This window comes from Microtus oregoni, unplaced genomic scaffold (assembly GCF_018167655.1).
Source record: "Microtus oregoni isolate MIOR12 unplaced genomic scaffold, Mior012 000008F_ref0000371, whole genome shotgun sequence".
Taxonomy (NCBI): domain Eukaryota; kingdom Metazoa; phylum Chordata; class Mammalia; order Rodentia; family Cricetidae; genus Microtus; species Microtus oregoni.
Window position 1 is genome coordinate 2,337,498 of NW_024543067.1, and position 18,183 is coordinate 2,355,680.

Sequence of the window (18,183 nt, forward strand, 5' to 3'; positions counted from 1 at the left end):
CAGTCCCATGCTGTTTCCCTAGCTGTCTTAACAAAGGTTTCTAGAAGAAACACGCACTGGAGTTGTATAGATTTGAGGGAGTTTGCAGGGTAGAGTGTTAGTAGCTTTGTTGGTTTTCTCGATGTTTCGTTTCTAAAATTCCTCAAGAGACAGGAGATACTTACTCATGTAAAAAACACAGATGACCAGAAAGGCTTCCTCTGACAACATATGGGGACAGACACAGACCCACAGCTGTATATTCTAAATGGGAGAGATAGTCTAAATGGAAGGTCTCAACCAAATCCCTCCCCTCAGAGCTCAGAGAATTTCATGGAAGAAAAGAGTGAAAGATTTTGAGAGTCAGAGGGGATGGAGGACATCAGGAGAACACTGAATCAACCAACCAGGGCGTATGAGCTTAGAGCCTGAAGCAGCAAGCGTGGGGCCTCCATCAGGTCCTCTGTGTATATATTATAGTTACTAACTTAGTATTTTTGGGGAGTCCTGACTATTAGAAGGAGGGTATCTCTGACTCATTTGCCTGCTCTTGGGACTCTTTTCCTTGTGTTGAGCTGCTCTGTTCAACTTCAATATGAAAATTTTTGCTTCATCTTATTATATTTTATTTTTGTCATGTTTGGTTGTTCTTTTCTAATGAGAGATATAAAAAGAGTGGAACCAGAGAGAAGAGTAAGAGGAGAGGATGTGGAAGGACTAGAGGAGGAAAACTGTAAGATGGATATATTGTATGAAAAAAATCTATTTTCTTTTTTTTTTTTTTTTTGGTGACTGTCTTGGATACTTTTATTTTTTTTAATTATTTTTTAAATTTATTTATTAAAGATTTCTGCCTCCTCCCTGCCACCGCCTCCCATTTCCCTCCCCCTCCCCCGATCAAGTCCCCCTCCCTCATCAGCCCAAAGAGCAATCAGGGTTCCCTGCCCTGTGGGAAGTCCAAGGACAACCCAATCTCCATCCAGGTCTAGTAAGGTGAGCATCCAAACTGCCTAGTGCCTAGGCTCCCACAAAGCCAGTACGTGCAGTAGGATCAAAAACCCATTGCCGTTGTTCTTGATTTCTCAGTAGTCCTCATTGTCTGCTGTGTTCAGCTGGAGAGATGGCTCAGCCGTTAAAGGCTAGGCTCACAACCAAAACAAATCTATTTTCAATAAAAGAAAAAAATAGAACACAGATGACTTTGAAGTTCTGGCAGTCAGTAGCTTTGGTTAATTAAGTCTTTTAATACATCTGGTTTCTTAATCCCTAAATGGGAATTAATGCAAAGAATGTCCATCTTTGAGTGTTGGTGGGCCTCAAACAAAGAAAATAAATTAAAATGTGGCAAATAGAAAATAAATAAAAGCATGGTCTGCTGGTGAGATTTTTATTGTCATCTTGTTGCAAACCAGAGTCCCCTGAGAAGAGGGAAGCACAGCTTAACAAATGTTCAGGTCACATTGGCCCGTGGGTATGTCTGTGCAACATCCTGTGGGCATGTATGTGCAATGTTTTCTAATTGATATATGAGGGCCCAGTCCACAGTGGGCAGTCATCCCTAGCCACTCCCTATATAAGAAGCTCAGTGGGCTGAGCAGAAGCCAGGGAGAACACACCAGTAAATAACTTTCCTCCATGGTTCCTGCCTCTGCTCCTGATTGAGTGCCTGTCCCAACTTCTCTCAGGGACGGACTATAATTTGCCAGCTGTTGTACATAGTATGGTAAGCCAAACAAATCATTCCCCCATTGGCTTTTGGTCACGGTGTTTATCATAACAGAAAGCAAACTAAGATACATGGCAGGCATCAATGCAGTTATATCAATAATCATTTTAAGTTGAGGGTCTAACTAGACCAATAAAAACAGACCATCAAAGTAGATAGGAAAATAAGACCCATTGATATGCTATCTACACAAAATTCAATCTAACAAAGATAATTATATCTGGAGTAAAAGGATGGTAAATGATATACCATGCCAATGCTAGTCAAAAGAAATGTAAAATTGCTACATAAATTTGTTTTTAAAAAAGCAAGCACCAAGTCAAGAAAAATTACCGGAGAGAAAGCAATTCTTTGTATATAGTAAAGAGCTCTGTCCACTGTGGAAATATCCACCTAACAATGTGAGCATCAAGATATATGCACCACAATGTACTAGAACTGCAAGGAGAAAAGGGGAAATACAGCATTATGGCTGGAGATGCTCATACCACACTTCTGTATCAGTAACTGATAGATCAAGCAGGCCTCTAATCAGTATGAATATGGGTGACTTGAGCTCTACTGTCAATCAACTTGATCTATTTGACATTCATGGAACAGTCCACCCAACAACGTCTGCTTGCGCATTTTCTCAAGCTCACCTGGAAGACTCACGAAGAAACTTCGTTCTAAGTCAATGAACAAAAGCCAGAACTGGACTTCTCTAGCTCCTGGTGATCCGATGAATTGCTTGGTGTGATTTTGCCATCACTACCTCATGATGTCTCTTAACCTGGTAAATTCTCACTTTTGGTGGCAAGACATCATCCCCTTCCCAGCATCCTCTTCCATTCCATGCTGCACTAAAATTTTGAGATCTTGAGAACTGAGTGAGGGAAAAGAGAAAAGACTAAGAATGGAAGGAAGAAAATGATAACAAGGGAAACAAAAAATGGATATATTTTTTCCTATTTTTTCTATGTTCATTGGTGTGCATATAGATGACTTCTAAAGTAAGTTCTATTATCTCATCTGAGCCATTTTGTAATCTACATTTCACAGACGAAGCCCAGGGAGTAAGAGAATAGTATTAGAAGAACTCATTCATGTCTGCCCTGTATTCCCCTCTAAGTAGCATTGGTGTTGGCTCACAGCCAAGTTGTGAGGAACCCACCTTGTATACGTATTAAACGATTTACTCATATCTGTCATTTAAAGGGACACGTTTGTTATCAAATAATTTAAATCTAAGTATTCCCATATTATTTGAGTGGATTCATTCATTAAGGAAAACCACCTGTTTACTCTGTGCCAGGCTTATTGCTAAAGTGTTGCCTTTGGTCTACTATAAAATGAGAGAGCTTGGGTCTCTTCTAAATCATGGGTCTGAATCCTATCTTATTCACCTTGAATTTTAACATCACTTGCTGATTCAAAATGCAAGACACCAACCTTCAAGGAGCCTTCCCTTTAACCCTAGTCTGAAATAGAACTTGCCCTGAGTTCTGAATTCTGTCTCCATGGCAAACAAAATAGAGGTTATTCACTATAGACAAATGAATCTGGCAGCTAGGGCTCACTTGGACGGGGGCTCCTTCATTTCCTGAGGAATGCACTATCGATCCTTTTGTTTTTTAAGATGAAGCCTCAGTGAGTAAGCAGTATAATGAAATGGGTTGTGTCTACAATACTCTCGATTTTCATCAAATATTGACCTAATTTCTGAAATCCATTTTCACTGACCTCATTCTGGTGTGCCTTCACCATCGCTTTGATTTTTGATGTTTTCTTTTTATTTATTACAATTAGACTTAATTATAATTCTGAATCTGATGATTTACAAATCTTACACATTCTTGATAGATGTTAGACCTTATCTCTTTCATGACTGCCTTTCCTTAACCTCATTGTTCCTAAAATTCTTAAACCTTCTCATTTTGTTTTCCTTTCAGTTTGTCTTTCTCTGCCTCTCTGATGTAGTCTGTGTGGTGGATTCAGACCTCTACTCTACTATGACAACAACTATATTTAGTTGTACTTATACTGTTTGTTTGATCTATTTAATCTTTTAAATATTTATAATTTGTATTTCTCTTAATCTTACTTGGCTGTGTTTCAAATCCTTCTGGACACACACACAAAATCCTCAAAGCATTTTGAACTCTTTAATTCCATCTAGGTCGTGCACTTTCTAATTTTCTTAGGAACCAAGTTTGTTGTCTATTTTTCCTATAGGCTTATTCTTAAAACAGTCTATTTCTTGTTTGTTGCTGGAGGACTTGCTCCTTGCTTGAGGCAATACTAGGTATTGAAGTTATGGCCTCACACATGCTGACATTTGTTCTACTAATGACCAATATGCCCAACCTTTTTGTACTTTTAATTTTGGGACATGATCTTCGCTAAATTGTCCTGGATAGACTTGAACTCCTCTGTAACCCAGGCAGGCTTTGAACTCATGATCCTCTTGCTTCAGCCTTCCATGTGACAAGGATTGCAGGATGACACCAAGCTTGTTACTGATTTTCAGCTGTGAATTCATTTATGGGAATTTTTCCAAGAGACTCAAGTTTCTGTCATGTACTCCTAAGAGAACTTGTTTGCCTTTGCCAATTAGAGCTGCTGTAAAATTAAAAATGAATAGTCCTGTGACCTTTCAGAAATACATTCCTTGAATTTAATCTGCAAATATGTTGACTTATTTCTAGTTTTTAAGTTTTCTTGCTGACTCCTCTCGTAGAGATTTTTTTTTAAAACTAATTTCTTTTAACATATCAACATTTGGATACACAGACTGAGGAAGGTGTTTTGTATTTGATATTCAACCTCAAACACCACCTATTCTTTGACCCCTGTCATTTTTAGCTGTCAGTTCTGACTATCAGAATGGAAACTCAGGAACACCAGATGTGGGCAATGATCAGTGTTCACGTCCCTCTCTGGATCCCAATATGCTCTTAATTGCTTTACTTCTTTACTTCTAAAAATTTTTTTAAATTTCATTTTACATTCCAACCACAGTCTTCCCCCTGACCCCTTCTCCTGCCCCTTCCCTTGCCTCCCTCCAAGCCCACCCCACATCTACTCCTCCCAATGGATAAGGGCTCCCATGGTGGGTCAACAAAGTCTGGCACAGTAAGTTGGGGCAGGACTAAACTCCTTCTCCCTGCATTAAAGCTGAGCGTGGCATCCCACCACAGCGAATGGACTCCAACAATTTAGTTTATGCACCAGGGATAGATCCTGGTGCTACTGACAGGGGCCTCTCAGATAGTCTAAGCTTCACCACTGTCTCCTACATATGGAGGGTCTAGTTGGCTCCATGAAGGCTCCACAGGGGTCGGGCTAGATGAGTTTCCATGAGATTGGCTCAGTTTTATCTGTAGATTTTTCCATCATGATCTTGACTTCGCTTACTCATTCCCTCTTCCCTCTCTTTGACTGAGTTCCTGGAGCTCTGCCTGGTGTTTGGTTGTGGTCTCTGCATCTGGTTCTACCAGTTACTGGATAAAGGTTCTATGATGGTAGTTGGGAGTATTCACCAATAGGGATAGGCCAGTTCGGGCACCCTCTCCACCTAGGAGTGGAGTCTTAGCTGGGGTCATCCTTGTTAATTCTTGAGAATCCCTAACACCAGTCTTCACCCTTACCCCAAAGTGGCTCCCTCTATCAATATCTCTCATTTCTCTCCCACTTCATCCCTCTTCCTCCTCCACCATCTCATTCCCTCATATTCCCATCTCCTCCCCTTTACCACCCCCCACCCACCCCAGTTTACCCAGGAGATCTCATCGAATTCCCTTTCCCAGAGTGATTCATGTGTCCCTTGCTTCTCTGGAGCTGTGGATTGTAGTGTAGTTATTTTTTGCTTTATGTCTAATACCCACTTCTGAGTGAGTACATATCGTGTTTGTCTTCCTGAGTCTGGGATACCTCACTCAGATTTTTTTTTCCTAGTTCCAGCCATTTTCCTGCAAGTTTCATAATTTCATTTTATTTACAGCTGAGTAATACTCCATTGTGTAAATGTACCACAATTTCTTTATTCATTATTCAGTTGAGGGCCATCTAGGTTGTTTCCAGATTCTGGCTACTATGAATAATGCTGCTATGAACATTGTTGAACAAGTGTCCTTGAGGTATGATTGTGCATCCTTTGGGTATATGCACAGGAGTGATATCGCTGGGTCTTGATGAAGATTGATTCCCAGGTTTTTGAGAAACTGCCATACTGCTTTCCAAAGTGACTGTATAAGTTTGCACTCTGCCAGCAGTAAAATAGTGTTCCCCTGACTCCACACCCCCCACAACATAAGTATTTCTGATCTTATCCTGACAGGTGTAAGATGGTATCTTACCTGTCAGAGTCATTTTGATTTGTATTTCCCTGATGATTGATGATGGTGAGCAATTACTTAAATGTTTTCAGTCATTTGAGATTCTTCTGCTAAGAATTGTCTCTTTAGATCTGTATCCGATTTTAAAAATTGGATTATTTTGTATTTTGATGTTTATTTTCCCATTTTTAAAAAATGGATTATTTTGTATTTTGACATCTATTTTCTTGAGTTCTTTATATATTTTGGAGATCAGCCCTGTGTCAGATGTGGGGCTGGTGGAGATATTTTCCCATGCTGTAGGCTATCATATAGTCTTATTTACTGTATCCTTTGCCTTACAGAAGCCTTTCACTTTCAAGCAGTCCCATTAATTGATTGTTGCTCTCAGTGTTTGTGCTACTGGTGTTTTATTTAGGAAATAGCCTTCTGTGCCAATGTGTCCAAGGCTAATTCCCACTTTTTCTTCTATCAGATTCAATGTAACTGGATTTATGTTGAGGTCCTTGATCAATTTAGACTTGAGTTTTGTACATGGCGACAGATATGGATCTATTTGCAATTTTCTACATGTTGACATTCAGTTTTGCCAGCACCATTTATTAAAGATGCTTTCTTTTTTCCATTATACCATTTTGGCTTCTTTGTCAAATATCAGGTGTCTGTAGGTATGTAGGTTAATGTCAGGGTCTTCAATTTGATTCCATTGGTCTACACATCTGTTTTTATGTCAATATCAAACTGTTTTTATTACTATAGCTCTAGAGATTGAAGTCAGGGATAGTGAGGCCTCTGAAAGTTTCTTTGTTGTACAGAGTGTTTTGGCTATTCTGGGTTTTTTGTTTTTCCATATGATTATGAGTATTATTTATTCAAGGTCTATGAAGAATTATATTGGGATTTTGATGGGGATTGCATTAAATCTGTAGATGGCTTTTGGTAAGATTGCTATTTTTATTATGTTGACTCTACCTATCCAAGAGCATGGGAGATCTTTCCATTTTCTGACATCTTCAGTTTCTTTTTTTAGAGATTTAAAGTTCTTGTCATAAAGGTCTTTTACTTTTTTGGTTAAAGTTACTCCAAGGTATTTTATATTTGTGGCTATTGTAGCGGGTGATATTACTCTGATTTCTTCTCAGCACATTTATTATTTGCATGTAAGAAGGCAACTGATTTTTTGAGTGAATTTTGTATCCAGTCACATTATGGAAGGTATTTATCAGCTGTAGAATTTGCTGGGTAGAAATTTTGGGGTCACTTATAAATTTGGAACTGAAGCCATCTGGTCCTGGGCTTTTTTTGTTTGGGAAACTTTTAATGACTGCTTCTATTTCCTTAGGGGGTCTATGTAAATTGTTTATCTGGTCTTTTAGTTTTAGTATATTGAACTTATCCAGATAGTTTCCACTTCTCTTAAATTTTCCAATTTTGTGGATGTACAGGTTTACGAAGTATGAACTGATGATTCTCTGGATTTCCTCAGTGTCTGTTGTTATGACCCCCTTTTCATTTCTGATTTTTTTCAATTGAGATATTTTCTGTATGTCTTTTGGCTAGTTTGGATAAAGGTTTGTCTATCTTGTTGACTTTCTCAAAAGGAATTGATTCTTTGTATTGTTCTCTTTGTTTACCCTATTTTGGTGGGGGGTCCAGTCTATTTAGTCTTCTATAAATTTCTTGCACCCCCATAAGCATTTCTTTCTTTAGGTTGGGAAAGCTTTATTCTATGTCTTTATTAAACATATTTCTCTGTCTTTGAATTGGTATTCTTCTTCTATCCCCATTATTCTTGGGTTTCACCTTCTGATGGTGTTCTAGATTTTCTGGATGATTTATCTTATGACTTTGTTTGCTTTAATGTTTTCTTTAACTGATGAATCTATTTCCTATGTCATATCTTTAATGCCTCAGATTCTCTCTTCCATCTCTTGTATTCTGTTGGCTATACTTGCATCTCTATTTCCTGTTCATTTTCCCACATTTTCTGTTTCCAGAATTTTCTCAATTTGTGTTTTCATTGTTGCCTCTATTTCAATTTTCAAGTCTTGAACTGTTTCCTTTGCCTGTTTAATTGCTCATTCTCAGCTTTCTTTAAGAGATTTATTGATTTCTTCCATTTTTTTTTGTTTTTTTCTTCCATTTAAGGGAATTTTTCATTTCCTCTTTAAGGGTCTCTATCATCTTAATAAAGTTATTTTTAAGTCATTTTCTTATGCTTCCTCTGGGTTGGGATGTTCAGGTCTTTCTGTTGTAGGACTACTGGTTCTGGTGGTGCCATATTGTTCTTTGGGTTGTTGAATGTATCTTACATTGCCATCTACCCATCTTCTCCTCCAATTGGTGCAGTGTCTGTGCCTCTTAGCCTGATTGTCGCAGTCCGTGTCTGCGTCTTAGGGATCCACTCTTGAACCTATCCGTGCAGTCAATGTTTGTGTCTCAGGGAGCTACTCTTCTCTGTGAAGTCACTGTCTGTGTCTCTGGAAACCACTGAGGTTTGGGGGGATGGGTGGGTTTGGGGGTGGAGTGGCTCCAATGGAGGGGTACTGGAGCAGCCTGTCTGCAGGAGGTTTGCCTTTGGGCTGACCTGGGTGGTGGAGGAGCCCGGGGTTTTGGCCCAGAGCCTATGGCCTAGAGACTGGACTTGCGAGGATGGGTAGGTTTGGGGACAGAGTGAGACTTACAGATGACAAGGTCTGATGTGAGGGTATTGGGGCACCTTGCCTGCAGGAGCCTTGCCTACTAACCAGCTAGTGTGGCTTAGGCAGGTCAAAGAGGTGCCCGGAATATTGTCCTGGGGCCTAGAGCCTAGAGACTGGCTATTCAGCTGGGAGGCTGGTCACTCACCACTTGGTCTGCTCTGTGCAGTTGCAGTCTGTGCCTTAAGAATGTTTTTGCATATCATCCACACAGATGTATATATTAGAGGTGCAATTTTTTGATTCTAATTGCATCTCATTAATAATGCCACTAGAATCAAATAATTAGTCTCTAGGAACGCAAACTAGGTTTCATAGGACTGAAGATTCTTCTGCCTCAACCTCCCTAGTTTTGGTATAGTAAGAGTGAGCCACTATGCCTGACTGTCCTGGATTAAAAAGTATTTCATATTCCTGTATTTAATTTAACAACATATTCAACCATCTCTTTGTCTTGGTAGATGGACAACATATTCAACCATCTCTTTGTCTTGGTAGATGAACAACATATTCAACCATCTCTTTGTCTTGGTAAATGAACAACATATTCAACCATCTCCTTGTCTTGGTAGATGAACAACATATTCAACCATCTCTTTGTCTTGGTAGATGGACAACATATTCAACCATCTCTTTGTCTTGGTAGATGAACAACATATTCAACCATCTCCTTGTCTTGGTAGATGAACAACATATTCAACCATCTCCTTGTCTTGGTAGATGAACAACATATTCAACCATCTCCTTGTCTTGGTAGATGTTAGTCTCCTCACTTCACTTGAATGGATCCCTAATATTAAATACAATAATAATGCGCCATTCATTCAACATATCTCTCACTAATGTATACTTATGTAACTTTCGGCTTTTGTCACTGCCATTAAAGCTGTCAATATGTGTTAATTTCTTATGTATCTAGATTAAAACCATATGGAATTGCCAGGTCAAAGAGCATGATACTTAAATTTTTTAATAGTTTTTCAATTTTTTGAGATTATAATGTAATTACATCATTTTTTCACTATCCTTTCCTCCCATGTATTACTTTCCCATACTCTCTTCTCAGTTCATGACTTTGTTTCCTTTAACGGTTGATACATATTCTTAAGTAAGTAGATACAGCTTTCTCAGTCTGTATAATGTTACTTGTGTATATATGTCTGTGGGCTAATGTCTATTTCATTTTATTTGAATTTGCTTTTCAGAGCTTGAAATGCTACTTTGAAAAAGAAAGAAGTCAATACGCCCATGTGTTCACTGCCTTACAGACATCGAGTTTCCTGTGCATGCTATTAATAATCTTAGAAGTAGTGTGTCTCCTAACTGTATTCCTGAATTTATTCCACAGAGAGAGAGGGATTTATACAAATATGCATGGAGTACTTTTAATGATATTTTTCCTGCCAGATGAGAAACTAATTTGAAGCAATGTTTCTTCCCCAACATTCAGTTCAGGAAATAGAATCTGTTCAGCCAATGGCAATAGAGCTCTCCTCGAACTGTGAGTGTCCGAACTGTTTGGGATGTAGTCAGAGTGAGTCTGACTGGAATTCCCTTCTCGGAAAGAGGGAAGATGTTGCGTCACTCTCCAGACCAAGTAAGAAATCCTCACTCTCTCCCATCATGAAACGCTTTCTTTCCCAATCTTGTTCCAACGGCCTGAAGAATGATAACAAGGAAGACCCTGTGTTTCTCCCTTCAGAGGAAGAAAGTTCTATGGGCTTCTCTCAAAGGCAAAATCTCAGCGAGACCCCAAAGAACACCAAACGGAAAATCAAACCATCGAGAGAGCTGACTATCCTAGAAGTACTGAAGAAGTTGGGAGACCGTGGGAAGTTTCAGTCGTACTCCAGGTCCTTGGGACACTCTAAAGACCACGTGATTGTGATGTTCAGACGAGCTCTGTACTATTCTGGAATCTGGGTAAAACATGTCCAAGGCTCTAAATTGGAAAATCACTTTTCAGCGAATTATTTCAAAAGAAATCCCAGTAGCCTCCACCGGTTGATCCCTTGGCTGAAACGAGAACTCACTGCTGTTTATGGAGACTATGGCTACACAGTGAAGAATATTCTAGCTGCCATTCTCCATCACATGACCAAATTCGACCTGGAGAGTGAATCTTTCGCTCACCTACTGGAGCCTTATCTCCTACAGCATACCTGCCACTTTCTGCATGAGTTCATCAGTTTTGTTCATTCGTCTTACGACGTGGAGACCTATGACCGGAGTGCCGTCTACCAGTGTCCTCTTTCAACGTGGGTGAAAAGCAAGAGCTTTATTTCCGCTCCAGTCTTGTCTTTGCCTGATGATCTCTCCCTCGTGATATCTCAGCAAGGAGCAAAGCAGTCAAAGAACACCCAGGTTCAGTGGAACAAGACTGGGAAGAGGCCTCTCTCTGACTTGAAGCAGTTCCCTAACGGCAGTTTTTCCGTACAAAGTCCTACAGCCTCAACGACCCATCAGAAAACAGCAAGCAAAGTCAATACTTGGACCAAAGACGAAGGGGAATTAGATGATTTCAAGGATGTGGTTTGTACCACCAATTTGTTACTGGACTGGGATAATCTCAAGGAAAGCGTCCCAGGCACAGATGTTCAAGAGAAAAAGACAGAAAGCCCGAAGCTGCTCCCCGACCATGTTGAGGACCTGCAGAATAGTGGAACCACTTCCCACACCTGGAGAGCAGCAGTGGATTCTAATCGAGTTCCACCAAGAAAGTACAATTTAAAGGAAACAGATGTTTTGAGTCCTGGCCAACAGGTACATTATCAGAAAAAAGAAATAGAAAAAAAGAAAAAGAAGCTTGAAGGACCTTCATCAAAGGCTTTTCAAAGATTGTCTAGAGAAAGAACCCAGATAAACAGCAAATCCAGAGAAAGTGATCTTTCTATGAATTGTGTCTCTGGAAATGTCCCCTTTCCTACTAGAAATGGTAAAATGCCGGTTACTTTTACAAAAAAGAAGAGAAAGTGCAGCCAGTCTTCTCAATCTATAGAAGTTGGTTCACACCACAGTACAAGAACCCAGATATTATCCAGTTCCAGGACACCCATATCCAAATCCCGGTGTGCCGGGCCCAGAAAGCAATCCATAAGCAGAGATCAGAGTAATCTCTTTTTGAGGGGAAGTTACAAAAGCAAATGCTTCACCCAAAATACACATGGTGAATCATCAAAAGGAAATTTGCACGGCTGTGAATCAGGCTGCAGAACTGCATCTTTGACCCCAGTCCACCAGGGCAAGATTTGTTTACCTGCTGGGAGGAGACAAAGCTTCACCTCTCTAGGTAACTGTGATTCTCAAACTAGAAGAGAATGTGGCAGTCTCACAGGCCTCCAGACTGAGACATGTGTGTCCCCAAGTCATCAGCAGAAGAAGGGAAAGAACCTACTCGATAGAACTAGGAAAGTCGGGACACTTGAACCCCTCAAATCCAAATGCCAGTATGAGGGTTCTCAGACTGCAGCAGAGTTCTGTGTTTAATTGGGGGATCTCAATGATCAAAGACCAATGAATTGTCATTCTGAATGTGCAACTTCCAGCAGAAAGTAAATTTTAAAAAGACAGACATTGAAGACTTCAGAAGTATTCAGACAAGAATGGATCTAAAATAGATAGCAACAGAAGCATAGAAATATTAATTGTTTTGAAAGGCAAATTAGTCTAATTAGACAGGCACCAGGGCTCTTTGAAAGTATGGATATAATCTGAAATATATAAAAACATTAATTTTAGCACTTTGTAACTAGAACAAAATATCTGATAGTTAAATTCAAAGTCTGATTGAAGACATATATTAAATTATTCATGTATATAAATAATATTTCTGTCTTCTGTCTCCTTTTTTGTAAATGAGTAGAATTCCTTGATATATTTCACTTGGACCCTACATAATGGCTCAGTGAGTAGAAGCTCTTGATGCCTGGTATCAGTCTCCTAAACACACATGGTAGAAGGAAAAAAAACTCCTACAGATCCTCTCTGACCTTCACAATTACATCATGGCTCAAACATGCCCTCTTCCCAACATACCTTCATACACACACACAGAGAGAAAGAGAGTTGTAATTTAAATTTTAAACAAATATTTTCCTTCTATTTTAGTTTTGGGTTTAACAATGAAGATTGGCTGCCCAGATTTCCCAACACAGCAAAGCTTATATTAATAGTTGGAATCTAAGTTTTTAAGAAAGTTATGCATATTATGTATACTGCTAAGCATGTGATGTGGGATTCCCCTCTATGCTGTGAATACCACTGGTTAATAAAGAAATTGTCTTAGGCTTGCACAGGGCAGAACAGAGGTAGGTGGGGAAAACTAAACTGAATGCTGGGGGAAAGGAGGCAGAGTTGGGAGAAGCCATATAGCCACCAGGAACAGACATTCCAGAACCTTGCCGGTAAGCCACAGCCACATGGCAATACACAGATTAATAGAAATGGGTTAAATTAAGATGTAAGAGTTAGCCAATTAGAAGCTAGAGCAAATGGTCCAAGCAGTGATTTAATGAATACAGTTTCTGTGTGGTTCTTTTGGGGTTGAGCAGCAGGAACAAACACGGAGCATGTGTGAGTGTGTGTGTACCTGTATTTTCTCTGTGTGTTGTATTTCAGAACTAGTAGAATTTCATGTGCCTAGAAAATATGACAAGACCACTCTCTAAAGATATATACTTGTCTATATATCTAGGGTCACCCTGTAGTCACCAGCCTTTCAAATCCATTTTAAAAAGTAGTTAAAATAAACATCTCTAAGATTTTTTTTTACAGCCTTCCCCACAAATCCTGAAATGTAGCTATTTTAAGTCATGTGTTTAAGTAATTCTGATTTCTCACTCACAGACACCTGGTCCAGTGACAGTGAGGAAACTTCAGACAAAGTATTTTGCCCTTAGCCATGGGATTTTTGAGACCAGTGGTGACTGGGAGCCCATATGTCTCAAGAGTATTCAAACTATTTTGAAAAAGGAGTGTTTCTTCCTCCCTGGTGGCAGTAAAGATTGGACACTGCCTGGAGCTAAGTTCATGAGTTTGTGAAGAATGCAGGTTTAAAGTGAAGGGGAAGAAAGCAAGCAGAGAGAAAAGCTGGATAAGTCAGAGAAGAGGGCATTGGAAGCAGGACCTGGGTCTTTTGAACTGGCTTTCAACTGCTTTTCAATTTGAAGTTTTCACTGGGTTTTGTTTAGTCAGTGTGCCGCATCTCTGAATCCTTTATAAAATCAGGACTTGGATTGAGTTATGCACAGGTACATGGCATGAGCAAACACACAGTGAATAGGAGCCTCAAAAGGAAGGTTTTGAAGGTCTCTTGTGCAGTCCTGGAAAACGTTTAGGAATTTGCTAGAGGAATTTATTGGAAATGGCTACCAAGTTTTCCTTTAGAAGCAACTTTAAGTAAAGGACCCAAACGAAAATGTCTAGAACTTTCCATGTAGTGTCTTTGGAGCTCCTGAGAGACACACTGAGAACGAAAGCTGCTGTCAAACTAAAAGGAATGAAATCAGATTTCTGACTCATGGCTCCTGGTTTCTCAGTAGTCACTAGGCTCCTAGAGACAGCACAGGACTCCAGATGCAAATTTATAGGCTTTGGGATTTTTTTACGGAAATTTTAGAAAATATACATTAGCATTAATATTAATTATATTAAAATTAACCATGAGCTGGCCATCCATTGCTGAAGATCCAGTAGAATACACAAGGCCCTGAAATTGGGAACAGGAAATCAATTACAGTGAATCAAAACATCTCTGTTTAACCTGAGCTCATTGAAGTGTCTATATGGTTAGAAGTATGCACATGACCCAACAGTGTCTTTTTCTGGCTTGAACAAACCAATATCTAATGGTCTTCAGGTAAATGAGTGAATGTTCTGATTTAGAGAGATTGTAGTTATGAGCATGTGTACATATACAATACACACACACACACACACATACACACACGCACACACACACAGACACACACACATGCACACCAAAAGGGATGTAGAGATGCAATGCATTCACTCAACAAATCTCAGAAAGTTAAAAAAGCAACCCTGAAAGACAGGAAGATGGACCAAGTAAAAAAAATAGATCATGACTTGCCTTACTTTTCTGTTAGCTTTCCTCTCTTTTACCTTAAGCTCAAATTCTCCACAAACTCAAGTGTCCACAGCGCTTGTTTTAATTCATATCTTACTGCTAATGAACGTGATCAAGTGTTGCCCTTGCAGTGTACCCAACTCCAGGGTCAATGATCTTTTTTTTTTTCCAAAGTTGTCGAGAGTTTTCATTTTTATTTGCTCATTGGTACAGTTGATGTGTGTCACATGAGAAATAGTATCATTGGTTTCTTTCAATTAATGGTTTGTCTTTGAAATAAAACTCACCATTTAGTTTATTTGCATACAATTCGCACTTTATCTAGCTCCAAATGTGTACCACTGACAATGAGGACTACTGAGAACTCAAGAACAATGGCAATGGGTTTTTGATCCTACTGCACGTACTGGCTTTGGGGGAGCCTGGGCAGTTTGGATGCTCACCTTACTAGACCTGGATGGAGGTGGGTGGTCCTTGGACTTTCCACAGGTCAGGGAACCCTGTTTGCTCTTCGGGCTGATGAGGGAGGGAGACTTGATCAGGGGAGGGGGAGGGAAATGGGAGGCGGTGGCAGGGAGGAGGCAGAAATCTTTAATAAATAAATAAATTAAAAAAAATAAATAAAAAGGAGGTACAAAGGTATGAAAAAGTGTCTCATGCAGAAATTAGAAGTATCCCAGAGTTATAAATTTCATATCATTTTAAATATGATAAGAGCTGTTTTTAAACAGGGTCAATGATCTTAAGTTACAGTTGACACAGCTTCCTTTCCGTGGTAGCGTTTTCCACTTAACTAATTCTGTCACCTTTGGGCAACTACACTCGCAAACACTGTCATTTTGCTTGAGCACACATGCTGAGGTTACTTTAATTATGCTTATGTTTCCAGTGAGGGGAAAGGTTTCAGAGAGATCACATCATGAAAAAACAGCAGAGCTGAGACCTCATTGTAGGTCTAACCGCACACGCTTTGTATTTTTATAGCTTGTTATGGTTGGCTGAGTTTTTCAAATCTAACCCAGACATAGTTAGGATCTTTAGCATCTGGTCTTCTTCACTCCCGAGAACACATTTTCATTCATAATCCAAAATGCTAAGATAGCTATGGAAGTGAAGGTTTTAAGGGGTTACTTCTGTTTATTTGTTAGAAGAAAAGCCAATTCCTCACTCTCAGATTCACTCTCCCTTGTCCTTTGATGCCAATGGGTTCAGCTGGGAGGAGGGAGGTGACTGATCCTCAGTACATATGCTTCAGTTCACACAGCATCTCTACGGGATGTGGGACAGCTGAGACCTCTCGGGTTCAAAGTGATATTTTCTTCTCTGCCCTTGACTCTCTGGTGCTCTTAGTGCAGTTGCTTCGTGAGCCATAGCTCACCTTTCTAATGAAAAGCAGGTAAGGAGAAATGAGGTCTTGAAGGTATTGAAGTAATGGCAGGTGTTAATATAGAAAATAAAAGTCATTAAATACTTTGGTATTTCAGTGCACATATTCTGGCTGAGGTGCATAGGAAAGTCTACCATTTACTCCCCTGTCAGAACAAGTAGAGTGTACTTTCCTCTGGTTTCACTGACCCCGGGATCCCTTTCTCCAGATCAGCTACATTGCCATTGACATTCTGATGTATAATTTTATTCATGCAAGTTATCTATCTAAAGTTTTCCACCAGTACCATATACATGTATGTACATATACTGTATCTGTATATTTTGCAATTCAGAAGAATACCTACAGATACAAGTAACATCTGCATGTTCTTACCAACAGGACACACCATAACTGTTCTGTGTTAGGCAAACACCTCTGTTGTGGGAGGTCCTCCCACTCCTCCAGCCTATCACCGCTGAGGTACCAGCCCATTGGGGCGTGGTTTCTCTCCCTTTAAAAAAGCGGCCACTTCCCTCTCCTCTCTCTCTTCACTTCCTGCTCCGCCTGCGACTAGACTCCTTTCCTGGTTGCGTAGAGGGCTGTTGCCTGGGACAGTGATCAGTAAGTTTTTTCCCCTTTAAATAAATACCACCCTAATAATCATAACCCCGAATTGGTGTGGCATTGTGACTTACGCCTTCATTTTGGCACCCAACGTTTGGTTTTAGAACCTTTCCTTTCCCCACTCGCAGCCGCGAGTTCGGCTTGGCGGCCCCAAGTTGGGCTTGGCGGCCCCAAGTTGGGCTTGGCGGCTGCGGGCTTGGCGGGTGCAAGTTCAGCTTGGCGGCTGCGGGCTTGGCGGGCTCTAGTTCGGCTTGGCAGGAGCCCTCCCTTCCTCAGCCGCCAGCGGCCTTGGACTCCCCACGTGGATTTAAACTCCACAGGCCTGTGTAGTGACTTACGCCTTCACACCTCTCTCTCACAACACTTAATTCAGGGTCCTCCTTGCTGGAATTGTTTGGTAAACACGTTGATCGAGTTACGGTGGTATTATTGAACTGTATTCAGTTCAGTACTGTGGGATTATTGATCATTGATAAGTAAGTGGTCTACAATCTAGCTTTCACCTCAGTTAAATGAAACTGATTCAACCACAGTTTGTAGAGAATCTAAGTTTTCAGCTTTTCATTCTTTAAATTTTAACTTTACATTATAGTAACACACAAGACTAAATACTGTGTGTTTAAGATCTGAGCATAAGCTTTGTGACTATAGGGTGAAGTTAGAGGTCAACGTTTTGAAAGTGTCACATGCAATTTTGTCTCATTCATATACACATTTTAAAATGTGAGTTATAAAGTACTGGAATTACAGGTAGTTTCAATGATGTTAGTAATATTAGAGTTAGTGCACTAAAAGGCTTTCTTTCCATTAAAATTCATAACAAGAAGCATATTTATATATTAAATATTATATAAGCCATTCTTGGAAATGTGCAAGTTTTATGCATATATATTCTATTATTGAGCCCGCATCACATGGAACGCCCAAATAAGGCCAACACAGAGCTGGTATCTGATGCAAACACACTGGAGTTTATTGAATTTAAGCCAGCTTAGACAGTAATTCAGCACACTGATGCAGCAGATGGAGGAAAATGGCCCAGAGCCCTCAGGGTATGGGGTTTCTAAAGGGAAAACCATAATCGGAGTGGCTCAAACCTTGGCATTTCAGGATTGGGTATGGGCATACCAACTTCGAATTCATCGTTTGGGGTATAGGGGAATTTTAAAACAGCTACTGTCAGCAGACAAGAATTTCAAACCAGTGGGTAATCAGATACAAGGACATTCGAAGCAAGCGTATGTAAACAGATGCTGTTTTGATACCTTAGTGGGGTCAATTTGACCAGGTTCTTGGAAGTGTTTATGACTTTGCTGGTCTGTATTCACCCCTTTCAAAGACAAATATCACATGTACTCACTCATGATTGGCTTTTAGATATA

At 39.9% G+C, this 18,183-nt stretch overlaps 1 protein-coding gene across 1 annotated transcript; it reads left to right on the forward strand.

Annotated features, from left to right (window-relative positions):
• The first annotated feature begins 10,192 nt into the window (after nucleotides 1-10,192).
• On the forward strand, nucleotides 10,193-12,206 carry LOC121451655 (E3 ubiquitin-protein ligase Topors-like). Its single transcript, XM_041657353.1, has one exon. The coding sequence runs from the start codon at nucleotides 10,197-10,199 to the stop codon at nucleotides 12,204-12,206; it is 2,010 nt and encodes a 669-aa protein (XP_041513287.1). The 5' UTR covers nucleotides 10,193-10,196.
• Nucleotides 12,207-18,183: the final 5,977 nt, after the last annotated feature.